This window comes from Antennarius striatus, chromosome 4 (genome assembly GCF_040054535.1).
Source record: "Antennarius striatus isolate MH-2024 chromosome 4, ASM4005453v1, whole genome shotgun sequence".
Classification (NCBI taxonomy): domain Eukaryota; kingdom Metazoa; phylum Chordata; class Actinopteri; order Lophiiformes; family Antennariidae; genus Antennarius; species Antennarius striatus.
The window spans coordinates 1,515,665-1,538,559 of NC_090779.1; the positions used below are offsets into that span (position 1 = coordinate 1,515,665).

Here is a 22,895-nt window from a genome sequence, read left to right on the forward strand (position 1 = left end):
TTTGAACATCCACACATACATTCACACACACACACACACACACACACACACACACACACACACACACACACACACACACACACACACACACACACACACACACACACACACACACACACACACACACACACACACATTGGTCTGTGAGCTGCCTTGGCACCCAGCAGGAGTCGGTATGCAGGAGTCTCCGGGGGCCGTGGGTGTAGATGGTAACTATGCCAGTAATGTTCCAGCCTTCCTGACGAAGCTGTGGACCCTGGTGGAGGATCCAGAAACCAACCACCTCATCTGCTGGAGTACTGTGAGTACATGAAAGTACAGGATATCAGTTTCTAGATGGTTCTTAGAACAATGTGCACTCAAGCACTTCTTCTCCATCTTCTTCTTCTTCTTCTGACATAGTGCATAGTGCTGTTATTATTTTATCGAGTGTTACTACACCACACATGTAACAAAAAACTTGTAACTGTGGAATTTTCTTTACAGGAAGAAGAAATATTGAATGAAAATCACATTATCCTCATTTTATTCATAATTGTGTTTTATATGTTTTATTACATTTTGTAATAAATTATGTTAAATAGAAATTTCTCAAAATCTAACCATTAAAGTTAAAAATCTGTAGGATAAATCAGTCAAAAAATAAATGAATCCATCCAGTTTAAGAGTAGCAGTTGAAATTCAGACTTAGTTAAGCGCTATATTAAAAAAAAATGTTATCAGTTTAATGAACCTAGTAGAGAAGGCAAAAGAAAAGCATTATCCTGATCTAGTCTCTATTCTAAACTATGAATTTAGTCTTATATTCAAGTAGCAATTCAAAGGAATAACACAATTCATTTGGTAAAGGGTTGATTTTTTAATTTAATTTTATACACTGTTACAATCCCCGAAGGGAAATTAAGAACGCACTCTCTACTCTCTCTCAACTCTCTCTCAGTGTCTGTTAGTGTAATGTATGTCTTGTGGTATGTCCTGTGATGTCAGCGTTTCTTTTTCTCCTGGTGTTTATCCAGTATTATTTGTTATGTAATGCCTGAGCAGTGGATATATACAATTTCCTCCGGGATTAATAAAGTATCTATCTATCTATCTATCTATCTATCTATCTATCTATCTATCTATCTATCTATCTATCTATCTATCTATCTATCTATCTATCTATCTATCTATCTATCTATCTATCTATCTATCTATCTATCTATCTATCTATCTATCTATCTATCTATCTATCTATCTATCTATCTAGTTTTCGTTAGTCACGCATGCATATTAGTGATGCATGCGTGTGATTAGCACGATTAGCATATAATCATGTTTTGTAATTTGCAGGTTGTTTCATTCCAGTCTCTAGTCTAGAAGGACACAAGAAAAACGATGGAAATTTCATAAAATACCCCAAACCGCTGGAACGTTTTCAGTGAAATGTGTATCTGGTTAAGTTTTAGCTACTCATATCTGTAAAAATGTAAAACTGGTGAAGGCAGAGAAAGTCGCGTATTCTGGCAATTAAGAATTATATAACTACGTAGATAAAATCTAATTTCATTTTCAGTCATTTCATTACTAATCAAAGAGACCGTTTAAGTTACGTGAAAGACTGAGCAAAACAATAATAAAATCTCTGTACATACTAATACACTAATCCCTTGCGCATTTGCGCATCAACACGTGCAGCTTCACCTCATTGTGGATTTTTAGTAGGTAGTCATGTGATACTGTAAACACATTCTATTGGCTGACAGCATCATGAGGTGGGCTACGTTCTGAGACTCACGGAACGCAGTGCACTTCCATGTATTACATAATACATGTATTATATACATGTATTACGCACATGTGAGTCTCTGACTTCCGTGAGACACAAAAGGGCCTTAAACAGTCTATCAGAGTGTTTTAAAGGTGATGCAGATAGAAGGTGGTTTAATATCAGTATGGGGGGGTTCAGAAATGTTTAAATTAACGTAATTAATAATATAAATAGTTTGTCGCAAAATTTTGTTGTTGCAGGTGGTTCCTGTAACGCATTAACCACGAGGAACGAAGGATATATATATGTATAATATATATATATATATATATATATATATATATATATATATATATATATATATATATATATATAGACATATGTGCATACATTTGATTGAATTACTAGAGTGTGCTCTTAATTTCCCTTCGTGGATCAATAAAACAAAATAAAATTAAAAAATGATGAAATTATGTTCAGCTGAAACAAGGAAATATTATCAGTGAGTTTTGTTTACTGACAAAGTCGAGCAGTTTTGTCAAGAAAATACCAGGAAGTGTGTTGCGGGGGGGGGGGTGCGTAATGGGGGACGCGTAACGGCATTCACCCGGTGACTGTGGAGTCTGAAGCGACGAATGAAACTGTTCCACCCAGTCCCATTGAAGAAGGAACGCTACAGAACAGTACATGTTTGAGCATTTATTGTTGTTTTAGGGGAAGCTGAGCTTCCCGTTTTCAAAGCTCACAGATAAATTAAATCCGTCTGAATGAATCTGCATTATTTCACCTTAACATTAGTGGTGGAGCCATATCTGAGGAGGTGGAGGGAAAGTGCACACCAACAGCTACTAGCAGCACATGCTAAGTAGATTGCTAACCCTCCATTCCTGATTGTGCTCTGTTCCAGACAGGGACCAGTTTCCATGTGTTTGATCAGGGACGCTTCGCCAAGGAAGTTCTCCCAAAGTACTTCAAACACAACAACATGGCGAGCTTCGTCCGCCAGCTCAACATGTGTGAGTCGACCGGTGTTCTCCGGTTCAACGGGAGGATGCATTTACAGTAGAAAGGTTTGGCCTCCAATGTGTGTGTGTGTGTGTGTGTGTGTGTGTGTGTGTGTGTGTGTTTAGATGGTTTTCGTAAGGTGGTGAACATCGAGCAGAGCGGTCTGGTGAAGCCTGAAAGAGACGACACAGAGTTCCAACATCTGTACTTCCTTCAGGGACATGAACACATGTTGGAGCACATCAAGAGAAAGGTACACACACACACACACACACACACACACACACACACACACACACACACACACACACACACACACTGTCCTAGAAAGGTACACTGACACAAGGTGATGCACACAGCCCTGCCTTAACGTACTTGTGTCGTCTGAATGAAGCCGATCACAGATGTCACCATCAGGAACGACTGGATTCATCCCAAAGCTCCAGGAACTGTGTCAAGAAATCCAAGCACATATTAGAAGCATCTAACAAACCTTAATCCAGCATAAAGTATAATCCTATGACAGATGAGGACGTCTGCAGGTGACCAGTCGGTCATGGTTTAAATCAATACATTTATTGCTGATGTTTCAGGCAGGAATCAGAAAGGAGATACTGTAACTACCAGCTCACCAGGTTTTATCTTCATACATGATGGTACAGTTATAAGTATGATGTAGAACCTTGGCTAGCCAACCCTCTATCAATTTAACACCTGTGCCTCAAAGTGGTAGCAAATATTTGTCAAACACTTACAGGCTGATATTCAGCAGGAATAATGTACACAGTCTATGTTTAGTATTTAATATTGACATAATGTTGATTTAGTGGATTTGGGTTAGTTAGTTAGTCAGTCAGTCAGTCAGTCAGTCAGTCAGTCAGTCAGTCAGTCAGTCAGTCAGTCAGTCAGTCAGTCAGTCAGTCAGTCAGTCAGTCAGTCAGTCAGTCAGTTAGTTAGCGCCACAGAGTAGCACCAGAGGGAAACAATCAGGGGATCTCCGGTTACGTCTCAGGGTCTGTTTGACCCTCAACCCTGAGACCAGAAGGAATCACTGCAGGTGCAGCTAAAAGTACCCCAGAGGCCTTACCCACAATGCAGAGGGTGATGTAGGCTGTGTTCTATGTGCTCAGGTTTCCATAGTGAAGAGTGAGGAGACCAAAGTTCGTCATGAGGACCTCAGTAAACTTCTCTACGAGGTCCAGCTGCTCCGGACGCAGCAGGACAACATGGAGTGTCAGATGCACGACATGAAGCAGTGAGTACAGGCGCTGTGTGTCTGCGCCGCTGTCTCACATGTATCTAACACTAGGGGCTGATGCACCCCAGGATGCAACACAGTTTCGACATGGTTTCTTCATCATGCAGACGTTCCAGCTGCTTCAAATTTGTTAACTTCAAACACTCTTGAATGCAGTTCAATCAAAAGTCCAAACCATGTCCTACTCACCCCCATTCTGACCAAAACCTGAAGAAGTTTCAAATCCCGTTTGGATTTCATAGAACAGAAGAAATAACTTTTCAAGTCAGTGTGAGGACCTCATGGACTGTTAACGTCGTTTATCGGCAGCTTCAGTGGATAAAGACTGGTGATACTGTTAACACAGTGCGTGACTCACAGCTGTTCAGTGACCTGACCGCTATTTGAAATGTGGTTTTTTCGCAGCGGATGTGAGAGACTGGATTACAGTTTGATGCAACTTGCTTGAATGTTATTTCTATAATTGCAAATTGAGTTAGGAATTTGTAAAACGAGTGTACAACATTGGATTACAGTATTTTCCGCCCCTAAAAGCCTTTAATTTTCTCAAAAACCGACAGAGTGCCTTATAATCCAGTGCGTCTTATATATGAAAACAGTTTCAAAATAGGCCATTCATTGAAGATGTGTTTCAGATGATTAGTTTTCTATGAAGAGGTAATTAATATTATAGCAGATTTAACAAACAAATCTCTAATCACTTTTTGTAGAGTGAAATCAAAAGTCCCTCCTTATCTCTGAACCTTCAGCAGGATGGCCGTCTATTATTCCTCTGTTATTCCTCTATTATTCCTCTGTTATTCCTCTATTATTCCTCTGTTATTCCTCTATTATTCCTCTGTTATTCCTCTATTATTCCTCTGTTATTCCCCTATTTTTCCCGTATTATTCCTCTATTATTCATCTGTTATTCCTCTATTATTCTTCTATTATTCCCTTATTATTCCCCTATTATTCCTCAATTATCCCTCTATGATTCCTCTATTATTCCTCTATTATTCCTCCATTATTCCTCCATTATTTCTCTATTATTCTTCTATTATTCCTCCATTATTCCTCTATTATTCTTCTATTATTCCCTTATTATTCCCCTATTATTCCTCAATTATCCCTCTATTATTCCTCTATTATTCCTCTATTATTCCTCCATTATTCCTCCATTATTCCTCTATTATTCCTCCATTATTCCTCTATTATTCCTCCATTATTCCTCTATTATTCCTCTGACTCGTTGGAACGCTTCACCCGGCAGATGAAAAGAGTTTTTCTGTGAAGCCGTTGTTCCTGAAACGAGCTGCTGTGTGACCGTTCTGTGCTGGGGGGCCTTTGTGCTCCGCTTTGTGTCCTAATGACAGGACAGAATGTTCACCTGCTCACCTGACACACACACACACACACACACACACACACACACACACACACACACACGCGCACACACACACACACACACACACACACACACACACACACACACACACACACACACACACACACTTAATGATGTCCCTTTGGAAGTTACTCAAATCCAAAAATATCACAGTAAATGTTTTCATTCGCCGAAAATGTTCATAAAACTACAAATATTCAAAGGTGATCGGAGAGGAATGTAATAATGAACCGAGATGTAAAAGAAACTGCTGCTAATAGACCGTTTGGGATGAATGAAGTAAATATCTCCCCTTTCTCATGTAATTTTGTTTTATTTTACCCTTATTTTATAATGACACTGTTAACTGGTTCAAGGGAACAGATAATCTGCTTCAGGTTACTTTACACAGTCCATCGTGAGCCCATCATATTCACCGGAGTACGCCAATATATGACTAAAGGTCCTGAGAGGATGGCCATCGCTCCAGTGGGGGGGTTGAGGGGGGGGAACCCATGTCTGTAGGCCAGAGAAGAGACTTTGTAGAACTACAGAGGGCCACATCAGCATCAGGCTGTCCTCAAAGGGCCAGATGTAACTAATAAATGTAACTAAATGTAACTCAGTGTAATGTAACTAAATGTAACTACTCCTTAATGTAACTAATAAATGTAACTAAATGTAACTCAGTGTAATGTAACTAAATGTAACTACTCCTTAATGTAACTAATAAATGTAACTTAATGTAACTCAGTGTAATGTAACTCAATGTAACTACTCCTAAATGTAACTAATAAATGTAACTAAATGTAACTCAGTGTAATGTAACTCAATGTAACTACTCCTTAATGTAACTAATAAATGTAACTAAATGTAACTCAGTGTAATGTAACTCAATGTAACTACTCCTTAATGTAACTAATAAATGTAAGTAAATGTAACTCAGTGTAATGTAACTAAATGTAACTACTCCTTAATGTAACTAATAAATGTAACTAAATGTAACTCAGTGTAATGTAACTAAATGTAACTACTCCTTAATGTAACTAATAAATGTAACTAAATGTAACTCAGTGTAATGTAACTAAATGTAACTACTCCTTAATGTTAAATAACTGAATTTCTGACTGATTCTAGTTCCAAACATTACAGTTAGACAGAAAAAACATGTTTGTTTGTTTCTCTGTTCTAACATAAATCCTTTTCATTTGTCAGGTTATTAAACCCACAGAACTCAATCAATCAAGGATCAAACTATCAATCAATAAAGAAAAATGACATCAGACACAAGTTAGGACGTTAACTTTGTTCACTACGTTTAGTCAGAGTTAAAATGGGCTGAACTACTGCATTGTGGGACATGTAGTTTTTGGTCAAAGCACACTTTTGACTTATTTATTTTTAGACACTCTGACCTTTTATGCTCTCGTGGGCCACATAAGATGATGTGGAGGGCCACATTTGGCCCCCGGACCTTGAGTTTGACACATGTGTTCTAGAACCAAATGTGATGTTGAGGAGATTTGAAGGGTATTTTTTAGTCGTCAGAACCAGGAGACAAACCCGACCAGATGTTCTTCCTCCTGATGGGGTTCTTCTTCCTGTGTGCAGGCAAAACGAAGTGCTGTGGCGAGAGGTGGTGTCACTCAGACAGAACCACACCCAGCAACAGAAAGTCATGAACAAGGTCAGTCTACAGTGTGTTTATATGAAGAAAAAAGCTCTGACATTGAATCCAAAGGAAGTCTGAAAAAACAAAAGCTATACAGTCAATATCCAAAGTACCAGGACATGAAGTCAAACTGAGGCCTTGTCTGCTGGGTAATAGTTTGACTGAAAACTGAGGTTTCTCCTTGTGTTTTGGTGGAATGTTGGTGTCCAAAACAATACAGATGGGGGCAAATTTTCAAAAATGTAAAACACTTTTTGGGTAAAACACTTGTATGAGAAGTGGCCCCTAGTCTTTTAAAAAGACCCCTGACAGTTGGCATGTCAGCTGGTTTGATCCCCTGAAAAGTGTGACGACATCGCTTTGCTTCAGTAAAGCCAATAACGTCTTCAGTCTAATGTCCTTAAACGGTTAGAAAACCCTATTCTGTGGTGTTGATTTTTAAAAGTTACACTGCCGCCTGCTGGCCTGGTATGTGAACTACAGCTTGAAATGATAGAACTTTATTACCCCTCCACAGGGGAAATTAGGCCATGAAAAGATTATCACAATTCTATAAAAGAAACATTGAAATATGGAGGAAACGTGAAATAGACAAAAAAAACCAAGGAACTCAAACACAAATGATAATATTTTTAACCCATTAACTGGCAACAATAGATCTGGAGATAATTCCAGATTATTAATTCTATTTATATAATTAAGATTCTTATTTTAACCAAATCAAATCCATTATTCGTTCGACGGCTTTCTCCTTTTAATTACTCGTGTTATTCTTTGTGGCGTTTCCTTTCATTAAGCCTTCCTGGAAACTGGAGATTTAACACTTTTGTTGTTCTACTTCCTGGTTTTACACAAAGCTGTTCAAAAATTGGTTGGAATCGGTTCCACTCAGTCACCAACAAGTAAAGTTACTGAATTTCAACTATGTGATCATTTAATCAGTTCTGTTCCACGCAATTCCACTGTGTTCATTTCTTTACATAATTCTATTTAATTCTCATACATAACTTTGACTATATTTTGTCATATTTAATTTATTTAGCATTTTCTTTATTTTAATGCCACTCACCTTAATTACACATCAGCAAGAAAAGAGATTCCTGGCCGTGCCACATTGTTTTAACAGCACCAGACAGTATCATAAACTGTACTATTGTTAAATGTGTTTATATATTCAAACTTTTATTGTTCAAGATTATCATGAGAAATGCATCAGCACAAACAAAATGAATAAATTAAGTAATTTAAAAAAAAACAATAACAGTAACAAGCACATTCTTAAAATATTTCTCAATATTGATCACATTACTGATGGAGCTGATTAATTTAATATATCTTAATATTTCAAAAAGAACAATAAATTTGGAGTTTCTTTCACAAAAGAACATGTTTTATTTTTTATTGAAAAAAATAATAATGAGGATATAAATCTTTAGGGCTTCACGATCAATCATCCTGATCTATATTTTGACAGATTTTACCTCTTTAATGACACCTGTGGTCCTGTAACTTTTATCGAGAGGTTCTAATGTGTTCAGCTTGTTTTCCTTTTTCTGAATTGATCTTTCGCAGAGGAAATGATGGATCATTGGTTTGTGTTTTCTGTGTGTGCCAACGCTGAGTCATGCTTTTTCTGTCTTGGCCAGCTGATTCAGTTTCTGTTCAGCCAGATGCAGTCCAACACCCCCAGCACCGTGGGCCTGAAGAGAAAACTGTGAGTAAACACACACACACACACACACACACACACACACACACACACACACACACACACACACACACACACACACACACACACACACACGGGGGAAGGGCTGGCTCAGCTGACAAACTGAACAATCCAACTCAACAGCTGCTGTGAATGGAGACAAGTGCTGAATCAGTCATGCACACACACACACACACACACACACACACACACACACACACACACACACACACACACACACACACACACACATACACACAAAAGTGCTGCTTCAGCTTTCAGCACGAGAAAGAACATGTATGAACAAATAAAGTGCAACTCAAACATGAGGGTTTTTTTTAGAAAATAATATTTTTTAAATATCTTGTATGAACTTTGATGAACTTTGGACCAGCGGTTTATTTGTAATGTTTCTGACAAACAAAGACAAACAAACAGTGACATGGTGAAGCATGACGGTAATGACTCAGCGGCTTCTATCCACTGCCACGACTCAGCCATTCTGGGATGCTACGCACTAACATCAGCTTAAAATGCTAACGTGTTCACCGTGTAAGCGATGAGTCAGTCCAACGTTTACTGATGTGTTTTATCAGGTTCACCGTCTGAGTGTATCATTTTGTAGCATGATAGCATTAGCTTTTTAGCATTTTACACATGCTACATGTCTGATGTAATGAGATTACTTTTCAAGGTGTTTCGCTTTCGTAAATTATTGTGATTGATTATAATTACTTATTATTATTATTATTATTATTATTATTATTATTATTATTATATATTATTATATTATAATATGTATTATATAATTATATATTATTTTAATATATATTATATTATTATTATAATTATTATTATTATTATTGTTATTATTATTATTATTATTATATATTATTATATTATAATATGTATTATAATAATATATTATTTTAATATATATTATATATTATATTATTATTATTATTATTATTATTAACTTACTGCCAATGCTCTGTGCTGTCACAAAGCATTAATATGCACCAACATGGTTACCTTTAACAGTACTGCATGTTAGTACGTTTAAATAGTCAAAGATGGGCTGGTTGACCTTTTTGGACTACCTGTTGGCTTTGACTCGGACTCCAGACGTGTAACTGGTTGAACGCTGCCATCCCCTCAGGCCCCTGATGTTGGACGATGGCTCCCCCAGCCCTACTTCCTCCAAGTTCAGCCATCCTCACCCGATGGAGCCGATGCACGAGCCCTTCTACATCCAGTCGGTGAGCGATGCCCGCCGTTCATCGGGACGTGTATTTTTTTTTTTTAGAGTGTATATATTATATATACAGTATATAAAAATTAGTATATATATATATATATATATATATATATATATATAGATATATATATATATGAGTAAACACACACACACTCTCTCTCTCTCACACACACACACATACTGTGTATATATATATATATATATATATATATATATATATATATATATATATATAATGTATATATGGTGGACACTATCCAGTGAGGGTTCTTAGGCAAGACCCTTAATGCTATACGAGCCTACCTCAAACATGAGTGAACACAATAATGACAGAGTCATACCGGCTCGGACATCGCCCAGGTTAACAAGGTCCGCGTCAGATGCTAGGGAACCAGGGCAATCTGATGAGAAATGGGCTACTGGAACAAGACACACATGGACAAGGGCGGAGAATACGGAGTTGTTGGAATGCTACTACACAAGTAATCCCAGAGAGAGGGGATATATGGGGCGGATGTGGGACCAATGGATGCTTCAAAACCCACAATCAAGGCTAACAAAGAAACAGCTGTTAGCCCAGTGTTCCAACATCCGTAACCGAAAACTGCTGTCACAACTAGAGATCGATGAAATACTACAACAATGCTACGGCAAGGGGGAGCCTGGACGCCAGGTCAGTGGGGGGATATCACCCCCCCCACACACACACACAATCCGAGATTGGGTACCAAGCCCCAAGAGACATACACAGCCTCAATACAAGAGCTGCTGACCTGCGAAGGAAGATCGTGACCCAAATGGAAACCTGGAGCCTCCGACAAATACCGAAGCTAAGTTGTCAAGTACCTTCAGAAGATCTGCTAGAAGATGTGAATGCTGCAATAAGAACCATCCCCACAGGGAACATAACTGAGACCAACAAGCTGATCCACAGTACAGCAACAGTAATCCTCGAGATGCTGGGATACAAGATCAACACAGGGCATAACAAACAATACCCTCCATGGAAGAGACGGTTAGAGGCCAAGATAAAGGCGACACAGAGAGAAGTCAGCCAGCTAGCCGAGCTACAGAAGGGGAACATGGTGAATAAAGGGGCACCCAGGAAATACAGCAAGCTCTCCATACCTGAAGCACTCGAAACTGCCAGAGACTAACGGCTCTGGCTACCCGACTGAAGAGAAACACCAAGGAGATAGAGGCCAGGAGACTAAAAAAGACCTTCTCCACTCAACCAGCAAAGGTGTACTCTCAGTGGCAGGGAAATAGCATCCGGCCAGACCCACCAAGAGCTGAGGTGGAGAAATACTGGAAGGGAATATGGGAAAGAGAAGCATCACACAATACCGATGCCCAGTGGCTAGTGGACCTGAGGACTGACCACAGCTGCCTCCCAGAACAAGAACCAGTAACCATCTCAATGGCAGACATCCAAGAAAGAGTGTCAAAGATGAAGAGTTGGTCAGTACCGGGCCCGGATATGATCCATACATACTGGCTAAAGAAGCTGACAGCACTCCACGAGCGTCTAGCAGCACAGATGAACCAGCTGCTAAGGGATGGGACGCACCCAGAATGGTTGACTGAAGGCAGGACAGTCCTGATCATGAAAGACCCACAGAAGGAATCTACCCCATCCAACTACCGGCCAATAACCTGTCTCAGTACAACATGGAAGCTCCTGTCAGGCATCATGGCAGCTAAGATGAGTAGGCACATGGATCAATATATGAGTGAGGCACAGAAAGGAGTTGGTAGTAACACCAGGGGAGCAAAGCACCAGCTACTGGTGGACAGAGCAGTACACAGAGACTGTAAGAATAGGCAGACCAACTTGTGCACCGCCTGGATTGACTACCAGAAAGCCTACGACTCAATGCCACACACGTGGATACTGGAATGTCTGGAACTGTATAAGATCAACAGGACACTAAGAGCCTTCATCAAGAACTCAATGGGGAAGTGGAAGACAACCCTGGAGGCTAACTACAAGCCAATTGCCCAAGTTAACATCAAGTGCGGCATATACCAAGGGGATGCACTATCACCACTGCTGTTCTGCATAGGCCTGAACCCCCTCAGTCACATCATTACAAAGAGTGGCTACGGATACCAATTCCGAAGCGGGACAACAATCAGCCATCTCCTCTACATGGATGACATCAAGCTGTATGCCAGGAATGAGCGAGAAATTGACTCACTGATCCACACCACCAGGATCTACAGCGACGACATAGGGATGTCATTCGGATTAGACAAATGTGGCCGGATGGTATCAAGAAGAGGCAAGATGATCAGAACTGAAGGGGTTGACCTACCAGGATAGAAGACATCAAGGACAGCTACAAATACCTTGGAATCCCACAGGCTAATGGCAACCATAAGGAGGCCGCAAGGAAGTTATCCACAGCCAAATACCTCCAGAGAGTAAGGCAAGTCCTGAGAAGTCAGCTGAATGGCAAGAACAAGGTCCGAGCCATCAACATGTATGCATTACCTGTCATCAGATACCCCACTGGGATCATAAGCTGGCCAAAGGAGGAGATAGAAGCCACAGACATCAAGACGAGAAAGCTCCTCACCATGCATGGAGGGTTTCACCCCAAGTCCAGCATCCTGAGGCTGTACACTAAGCGGAAAGAGGGAGGCTGAGGACTAGTGAGCATCAGGGCCACTGTCCAGGATGAGACATCAAAAATCCAAGAGTACATCAGGAAGATGGCCCCAACAGATGAACTGCTCAGTGAATGCCTTAGACGGCAGAAACCTGAGGAGGAAGAGGAGGAGGAGACAACATGGAGGGACAAGCCCCTACACGGCATGTACCACCGTCAGATAGAGGAAGTGGCTGATATCAAGAAGACCTACCAATGGCTGAATAAAGCTGGACTGACAGACAGCACAGAGGCACTGATCATGGCAGCACAAGAACAGGCCCTAAGTACAAGGGCAATAGAGGCCAATATCTACCACAGTAGATCTGACCCAAGGTGCAGGCTATGTAAAGAAGCCCCAGAGTCAGTCCAGCATGTGGTAGCAGGGTGTAAGATTTTCGCCAGCTCAGCATACATGGAAAGGCACAACCAAGTAGCTGTGATAGTGTACAGGAACATCTGTACCCGGTATGGACTAGAAGTACCCAAATCCCAATGGGACATGCGACCGAAGGTGGTTGAGAACGACAAGACTAAGATCCTGTGGGACTTCAGCTTCCAGACCGACAAACAGCTGCTGGCTAACAAACCGGACATAGTGGTGATGGACAAAGAGCAGAAGAGAGCAGTGGTGATAGATGTGGAGATTCCAGCTGATGCCAACATCAGGAAGAAGGAACACGAAAAGATTGAGAAATATCAAGGGTTGAAAGAACAGCTGGAACAGATGTGGAAGGTCAAGGTTAATGTGGTCCCCGTGGTAGTAGGAGCACTTGGGGCAGTGACCCCCAAACTGGAAGAGTGGCTCCAGCAGATTCCTGGAACAACATCTGAAGCCTCAGTCCAGAAGAGCGCTGTCCTAGGAACAGCTAAGATACTGACAGAACCCTCAGACTCCCAGGCCTCTGGTAGAGGACCCGAGCTTGAAGATGACACACAGATACCACCCCACAAGGGTGAGAGGGACATATATATATATATATATATATATATATATATATATATATATATATATATATATATATATATATATATATATATATATATATATATATATATATATATATATATACATACACACACACACTAATTTTAGTGTATATATTTTTAGAGTGTATTATATATATATATATATATATATATATATATATATATATATATATATATATATATATATATATATATATATATATATATATATATATGTACTAATTTTAGAGCATATATACGTATATTAGTGTCAAAACATGCAGACATTGAAGCTACAGTACAACTCAAGTGTTCCTGACATCGATCCATCGGTCCAGCTGTTTTCATGTGTCGCCACTAGAGAGAAGCAGTGTGCAGCAGTTGCAGAAGTAACATGAGAGAATCTTATGGTCATATTAGGTTCTAATAACATCACATTTCATATCCTGCATATCCTGTTTCAATCAGATTGTGGGTTTCTTTCCCCTTTATCCTCACATGTGTGACCCATCAAAATGTGTTCTGAGTGAGACCCAGAGAAACATTCATGGGAGAGTTTGTTCTAGATGAGACGATAAGTCCAGTCCTCCTCTCTGCTCTCCTCCTCTTCCTCAGCCATCTAGTGATACCGCCTCCTGTTCTACTGGTGGGATGACAGGAGGACCAATCATATCAGACGTTACTGACATGTCCCAGGCCAGCATGGCCCTCCAGCTGCCTCCTGATGAGACCAGGTGACTGACACCTTCAAACACACCTTCAGATGTCTTTACGTTTTCATTTATCAAATACTAACAGGACTCACGTCGATGAACATGTGTTACTTCATTCATCCATTTCATTATTCGCTCTTAATAATTTATCTGATATTGCTCCTGACGTTCCCCTCCTTGTTTTAACTGTAATACAGTAGTAAATTTACACTACTTTTCAAATATTATGCAAATAATAGTCATTATGAGTGTCTGACATCAGGTCTTCAAACATTTGGCACAAAACATCCCTTTTTCAAGAATATTGTGATCTTACTTTCCCTTTGGGGATCATAACAGTATATACAGTGGTGGTCAAAATTTACTTGTAAAGAACATAATGTCATGGCTGTCTTGAGTTTCCAGTTATTTCTACAACTCAGATTTTTCTCTGATATAGTGATCGGAACAGATCTTTCTTTGTCACAAAAAACGTTCATGAAGTTTGGTTCTTTCATGATTTTATTATGGGTAAACTGAAAGTGTGACAGAATCTGCTGGGTCAAAAATATACATACAGCAACATGATGAGCAATTTTGGAGACTTAGAAAGTTGTGTCAATGACATGAGCTTCATAGCATGGCCACTTAACGACTTGTGAGTGATCATGAGTGACTACAGCTAGTGACTTCTCTGAGGCCATTTAAAAAGGGCTCATTGGATGAAAACACCCACAAACGCTACAATGGGAAAGTCAAAGGGGCTCAGCACAGATCTGAAAAAGAGAATCATTGACTTGAACAAGTCAGGAAAGTCACTTGGAGCCATTTCAAAGCAGCTGCGGGTTCCAAGAGCAACAGTGCAAACAATTGTTTGTAAGTATAAAGTGCATGGCACTGTTCTGTCACTGCCACCATCAGGGAGAAAACACAAGCTGTCACCTGCTGCTGAGAGAAAACTGGTCAGGAGGGTGAGGAGTCAACCCAGGAGCACCAAAAAGCAGATCTACCAAGATCTACAAAGTCCAGCATGTTTTACATCGCCATGGACTGAGAGGCTGCCATGCAAGAAGGAAGCCCATGCTCCAAAAGCCGCACGTTAAGGCTAGACTAAAGTTTGCTGCTGATCACATGGACAAAGATAAGACCCTCTGGAGGAAAGTTCTGTGGTCAGATGAAACAAAGATTGAGCTGTTTGGCCACAGTGCCCAGCAATATGTTCGGAGGAGAAAAGGTGAGACCTTTTACCCCAAGAACACCATGCCTACCATCAAGCACGGTGGTGGTATTATTATGCTGTGGGCCTTTTTTGCTGCCGATGGAACTGGTGCTTTAGAGAGTCAATGGGACAATGAAGAAGGAGGATTACCTTCAAATTCTTCAAGAAAACTAAAGTTATCAGCCCGAACGTTGGGTCTTGGGGGCAGTTGTGTGTTCCAACAGGACAATGACCCCAAACACACATCAACAGTGGTAATGGAATGGCTAAATCAGGCTAGAAGAAGAAGTATACTTTATTGATCCCCACAAGGGTAAATTACAAAGTCATCCGTTTGACTTGAGGTTTTGAGAATTGAGGTTTTAGAATGGCCTTTCCAAAGTCCTGACTTTAACCCCGTCGAGAATATGTGGACAATGCTGAAGAAACTGGTCCATGTCAGAAAGCCAACAAATTTAACTGAACTGCACCAATTCTGTCAAGAAGAGTGATCAAAGATTCAACCAGAAACTTGCCAGAAGCTTGTGGATGGCGACCAAAAGTGGCTAATTGAAGTAAAAATGGCCAAGGGACATGTAACCAAATATTAGCATTGCTGTATATATATTTTTGACCCAGCTGATTTGGTCACATTTTCAGTTTACCCATAATAAAGTCATAAAAGAATTAAACTTCATGATTGTTTTTTGTGACATAGAAGTATCTGTTCCAATCATTCTAACAGAGAAAAATCTGATTTGTAGAAATAACTGGAAACTCAAGACAGCCATGACATTATGTTCTTTACAAGTGTATGTAAACTTTTGACCACCACTGTGTATATATATATTTTTTTAATTTTATAAAATTATATAATAATTATATATAGTATATAATTATGTATATAATATAATTATATATAATCCTATAAATTTCAATAAAATTAAATAAAGATTTAAAATATCGTACGCTAATGATAGTTAGCACCACCTTTGACGGACGATATCTGACTCTCCCACCAGGGAGAAGTGTATGATGCTGATCAAAGAGGAGCCTGTCAGCCCCGGAGTGCGGGGGGCAGGGAAAAGTGGGGGTGTCGAGGGAGGAGACGCCCGAGCGTTGACCTCCTGCTGTGAGGTGTGCTCCTCAGAGCCTCCTGTGCTCCCCGTAGCAATGGTCCAATCGGTTCTGGAGGGGAGGAGCTCTGTGGTGGAGAGGAGGTGTAAGAGACCCACCCTGGACAGGTGAGCGCGCACACACACACACACACACACACACACACACACACACACACACACACACACACACACACACACACACACACACACACACACACACACACACCTGTGTTGATGTTCTCTACGTTCCGTTGCGTGGGTGCAGGGTAGAGGTCTCGGACGCCGTGGAGAACGTGGACATGAGCCTGGAGGAGCTTCAGCAGCTGCTGCTCAGGACCCATCAGCAGGGCGCCATGGAGGGCGGGGCCAGCACCGTCATGGACGTCAGTGGATCTGTACTGTCTGCTGTTTGCACAGGATGAGTTCCTCCACACTGACGTGACCCTCTGTCTCCATCCTGTTCCTCCCATAGTCCTTCACTCTAAGCCTGCCTCTGACTGAGTGGAACTTTCCAGAGATGGAGTCCAACCTCAAATCGGTAAGTCGTGTCACACGGCAGCGAATGAGTCACTTCTCTGAGGCATTAATTATTTTGTATGTGTGTGTGTGTGTGTGTGTGTGTGTGTGTGTGTGTGTGTGTGTGTGTGTGTGTGTGTGTGTGTGTGTGTGTGTGTGTGTGTGTGTGAGTGAGTGTTGTTTTCTCCTCAGTTCATGTTCCAGAACGAAGAAACGGAGGCTTTTCCCGCTCCCGGCTGTGGTGAGCAGTGATTGGCCGGTGCTGTTGACTCTGAAGTGAGTAACATGACATCACGTGACTCATCACATGATCAGCTGGAGGGGTTAAAATATTCATACAGTGGAAATTCATCTTTATAGAGAGTAGAGAGAGTAGAGTAGAACTCTATTGATGGGTTGATAGACTCATGGAAACATATCCTGCTTTGTTTCCACCTGTGTGGTCTAAAACATATCGATCAATCATATGATTGATTAGAGACAAAACTTACCTACATAATCAAAGTGAGCAAGAAAGAATCAACCTGACTTGCTTTAGGTTGGTTGAAGACATTTTGTCAATTCTTCAGTTCTACCTCACTGACTATGACTCTCTTTAGGAGTCATTACTCTTCATAAGGGAGTCATTGTCCCGCCCACTACCTTTGGTTTGTTTTCTGCCCCAACAGGGGTTTAAGTCTCTGGACTCCACCAGTCAGTCAGAACTCAAGAACGTCTTGAATTAGAGGTCAAACATCTTCAGCCTTCAGCAAGTTCAGTTGTTCCATCCCACGTCAGCGCGGTGATGTAATCCTCAGTGTTCGTATGTTTGTTAGTCCACCAAATGTCTCCACAACCGCTGCAGATAGAAAGACGAAACCCAAAGCACATGACTCAGGCAGCGAAGGGGATGAAAGTGAGATGATGACCTTGATCTTGAGAAAACTAGGTCAAGGTCAAATTTGAACTTTTGTACTCTCAGGAAGCAGATAAGATAGAAAGACAATGGAGGCCAGTGTAAGACTATAGATCAAAGCTAGTTCTTTGATCTATGAAAGTAGGTCAGAGCACTAGCTTTGATCTTTGACCTATGCAAGTAAGTCAGGGTAAAATTTTGAATTCAGGGGTGTTGCAGGATGTTGCAGTCTGTGCCTGCCCTGCTTTTGATTTACCTCAACCTGGAAGAGAACCTACACAGACATGCCCTAGGTGACATTTAACCCTTGAGAGCTGTTTGGTCCAAAAAAGGACATTTTTATTGTTTTTATGTGTTTCTCTCCCAATAAATCAGTCTGTTGAAAGGATAAATATATAAAATTTTGCCAGTAATTTTCTTTCAATTTTATTTTCTAAATTCCTTAATGCCTGTCATTGGAAGTGTATAGAATAGCAGATTTTCACTGTGTATACACATTACCTGATTGGGCCAAAAATGATCCCATTGCCTCCCATTATAACCAAATATTTTTATATACTATAAGCATATAGTATATATATATATATATGTATATATATATTACTATATACAATAATGCTGACATGTTTTTATGAAACTAGATCTTCATTGTCTGCAGCAAGACAATGACTCCAAAATCACCCCACAACCCAGAGACAGACCCACTGTCTGTGTTCACACACCTGCAAAAACATTCATCCGATAGTTGTAATATCTTTATCAGAAGTATTAAACTGTGCACTAACTTGGAAATATTACATATTTTTTCCCCATTGGAAGAGAAACAGGATTCTAATGGCAAATTCCATTTAAACATATATAATAATAATAATAATAATAATAATAATAATAATAATAAAAATATAATAAACTTTATATCTATGAATAGGGCTGACGTAATGGGAAAGATCTGATGCATTGAAAGAAAAAAACATTTCTGTATTACCTTTTTATTTTACACGTTTATGTGACGGCTCTTTTTGGACCCGATTAGGTAATGTGTGTAGCCATTTTAATCGGTTTTCAAGGGTTGATAATGAAAAATAAAGTATTGATATAATGTTTTACGCCTAGGTGTTGCAGGTTCTCTTCTCTCAGTGAAAGTATCATGGACTGTCATCTCATCTTGTTTCTCCTTTCAGGCCACAGGAGATGCTCGTCTTCTCATTACCCGCTCTGCTCAGATCTGACCCCCCCTGCCCTGCACGGCTCTAACACGTGACATGACTTCACCCTCTTTCCTTACTTTTACTGACTCACAGAATCCAGCATCAGCCTTGTCAGCTGACTGTGGACCTGTGCACCACCAGCTCCATGGTGGATCACCAGAATAACCCTAGACTCCAGCATGAAACCAGCTGGATGCAGACCGTGCATCCTCGGCTCTAGCACTTTAGTCTTTGTGTGAGAGGGAGTTCCTGCTTGTGGAGGTGATTTATTTTCCTTTTGTATGATAAGATCTAATGTAGATGTACAAACTTCTATTATTCAAGAGAAAACTACAGAAAAAAAATTACTGAAAAAACATGTCAGGAGGCAATATAGCATTTATTTCAGTCTGTAGGAAAGATGTCGCCACACACTTCATCTTAAATTGTGTTGCTGGAGCTCAGAGGTGAGCGATAGTGATACCCTCCCAGAGGAGAGGTTCTATGCAAGTGTGGATTCAAACCAAGGTGTTTAAACCCTTTTACCCCGGAGGTCTGGCATGTCTTTGCACAGGCCTGGAAAGTAGCAAGAGACTTAGAGTAGCATCTCTTCTGTTCATTTGAATGTGAAGTTTAAAGGAAATATGAAAAGAAAGAAACAAAGACTTCTCATTCGAAAAGAAAAAAAAACATGAATGCCAATGCGTTTTTGCACAATATGTATCACTAGTGTGTGGTTACGACTGCAGGTCTTATAATTTCTGTTTGTAGATGACCAAAGCTTTGTTAATCTACAGATGCCTGTCTAAAAGTGATGCTGGCCTCAGTAAAAAGGTCCTAAACTCAGAATCAAAATTTAGTCTGGGTGACACGAGATCTCTGAATGTTTCTGTTTTCTTTTGGAAACATGTTGGTTTATGGCTTGAGTGTGCAAAGAACTTGAAAGTTATAAATGACAGTTGAATGCTGCTTTTGATATCTTGTAAAAAGAGAGAAAAACAAAAGAATCTGCCTGTCCAGGACCCACTCCTTAGTCCTTATAAAGGATATCATAATGGGTGGCTGCGTTTCATTAAATGTATGGTGGGTGGTTATTTAAATTGTTCTTGAACCATGCAAATTAATTCTCTGTATTCCTAAAAAGCATTATAAATAATAACTGATTATGCCATTGGATGTAAAATATTAGTCTTCATCACTGGTTGCAGGCAACAGTTTTAAGGTTAATCTAAGTTGAATGGTGCAATACTGTACAGAACTGTGAGGAGTCAAAGACTTCCAGTGCATGGATGACCGTAGGAATGTAGGGCACAGCGCCGTCGTAGGACGCACTGCAGTTAGACAACGTTTACACGGCAACAACGTCACCCTGTTTGCACAGACAGAACTCTAAGGGCGGAAAAGGTATTCAGCCAATCTGCGTTGTTCTCAGCAGCCGGTCGGTATTCATGTGGACGAGGATCACTTCCAAAATGTTGTAACATGAATGCTGACTTTTTTTTTAACCTAACTGAGCTTTTCCATTTTTTAGTGAATACATTATCATTTAATATGAATCCTGAGTCAGACAGAAGCCTCTTACAGTGAGACACTTGCTATCAGAAATGGCTGCAAAAGAGTAAGTTCTGCTTCTGGACTGCTTGTGCTTGTGGAGTCTTACATCACCTGTACCTACTGCTACTATTAGCAAGGCAACAAACGAAGCAGGCTGTCACTTGCATTTCTTTGTTAAAAGCACAGAATTTTCATGATTATGTACTTTTGAATCAAGAATTTGTGTACAATTACTGCGACATATTTATGACTTTAAAACATTCTCACTATCACCCGTACATCTGCTCTATACATAATGCTGTAATATAGCATTTAGATTTGGTAGTGAGATTGTGCAAAGTTTGGGAAAGACATTTCTGTGGCATAAACTCGACAACAATGTAGGTTTTCACGTTTGCATTAAGACAACGGTAGCATTCTAAGACCCAAACATGATGGTGAATTTACCTGATTGGACATCTAATGCAAACGTATTCCTGCATGTTAACAGTTCGTGGCAGATGCTCCTTTGCCGGCGCAGGAAAATAAAACTGTGGTGTATAACAAGTTGAATTGCACTAAAAATCACAGTTGTATGATATGAGAATATTCTAGATAGAGCATTTATTCTTGTGTCCACATGATATGAGTGTTGATGATTTTTTTTTCAAGGAGTGATGAATACATACATTCAGTTGCTCTCGTGTTCTTAATATTTTTTGTTTCTCATTAATCATTTGCACTGGAAATGAACAGATGTGTAATTCAGATGACATTTATACGTGTCAGGATTGCAGACAGATATGGAAGAATTTGTGTTCTCTGAATGCCAAGGTCTCTTCTTTACACAGCCTGGCACCCAAAAGCACCTCTGCACAACGAATGGACACCGACACAGCAGCTTATGTCTGTGTTCAAACAAACAGCCCCTTGTGCTTTGTGACACAGAGGTGATCTCAGTGCTTAGGTGCTTTTGACAGTGGGCCACAACCTGTAACGAATGTGTATTGTTATCAATGCATTTTGGCAAAGACTAAAGTGTACTGTTAGAGGGAGTCAAAGAACTGAGCATGTGTTTTACCTGTGTATGACATATTTAAAATTCTTTAAAAAAATAAAAGTGTAAGCAAAGTCAGATCTTCTGAACCCTTCTTTGAATTCATGGTCGGACTTGTGGCTCACAGTTTATCTTTGACCAAAAGACGAAGGAAGAAAAAATAGTTGCAGAGTTTGCAATTAATCTATGAAGGATTATAAATGATCATTTGATGCAGAAAAGATTATTTTACATCATAACAAGGTTGTAGGTCTGAATCTTATTTTGAAGGGTCATGGTTTTGTGTCTTCTGTTTTGTTATGGTATATTTCTGTGCTATGCTTTGTGGCATAGGCTCATAGAATTTAGGCTCATAGAGCCTACCATTAACCTAAAACAGAATTATGCCCATTGATTGGTTATTGGTTATGAAAATACATTTACAGAAATTGTCCCAAGACAATTGGGATGATCTGCAGTCCCAAGAAATTGAAAGGCAGATCATCGAACGTATAACTTCTCTCCAGTCACCGCACAGACTGACTGAGGTCAGACAATGTTGCTTAGTAACAATGAACATAGCAAAATATTTTCATAACTGAATTAGTTAACAGTGGCAGGCAGTTATATACCTGGAAACACAAGAAAGGGGATCATAGATATTCAAAGTTATAACTAATATGAGGAAAAAAAGACTACTTGAAGCTAGACCCTCGTGGCGAAGCCTAGTTCCAGCCAACATACTGCATGGTAAACACCGACATCTTGTGGCTAATAAGCTAGCAACTAGTGACTACCGCTAATACAATTACGTACAGTATATAAAGACTTACTATGTGCACTAATTCAGATGTAGCTTCATTAAAAATAGGAGATTGTGATCCAACCACTCTGGACACGTACCAATCTCTCCAATCACTGCACTGACAGACTGAAGAGAGGTTCCAGGTATGCAACCTACCACCACCAGCGTCCCATAGGGGGAACTCTAACACAACATAACAACCAATGGCAAGTGGGAACGGGATCCAATGCATACACAGACTGCAACATCCCACAACACCCCTGAATTCAAAATTT

At 40.0% G+C, this 22,895-nt stretch overlaps 1 protein-coding gene across 1 annotated transcript; it reads left to right on the top strand.

The window, feature by feature from the left end:
• Window positions 1-175: 175 nt before the first annotated feature.
• Window positions 176-19,378, top strand: hsf4 (heat shock transcription factor 4). Its single transcript, XM_068313998.1, has 13 exons — window positions 176-301; window positions 2,658-2,766; window positions 2,881-3,008; window positions 3,886-4,010; window positions 6,991-7,066; window positions 8,698-8,765; window positions 9,919-10,018; window positions 14,256-14,374; window positions 16,553-16,774; window positions 16,914-17,031; window positions 17,121-17,186; window positions 17,357-17,440; window positions 19,241-19,378. Exons 1-12 carry the CDS (start codon window positions 176-178, stop codon window positions 17,414-17,416), a joined length of 1,317 nt encoding a protein of 438 aa, XP_068170099.1. The 3' UTR covers window positions 17,417-17,440; window positions 19,241-19,378.
• Window positions 19,379-22,895: the final 3,517 nt, after the last annotated feature.

Coding starts and splice junctions, on each gene's coding strand:
- hsf4 (XM_068313998.1), top strand. CDS start 176: ATGCAGGAGTCTCCGGGGGCCGTGGGTGTAGATGGTAACTATGCCAGT. Junction 16,775..16,913: donor AAGAGACCCACCCTGGACAG/GTGAGCGCGCAC, acceptor GCGTGGGTGCAG/GGTAGAGGTCTCGGACGCCG. Junction 17,187..17,356: donor TGGAGTCCAACCTCAAATCG/GTAAGTCGTGTC, acceptor TTTTCTCCTCAG/TTCATGTTCCAGAACGAAGA.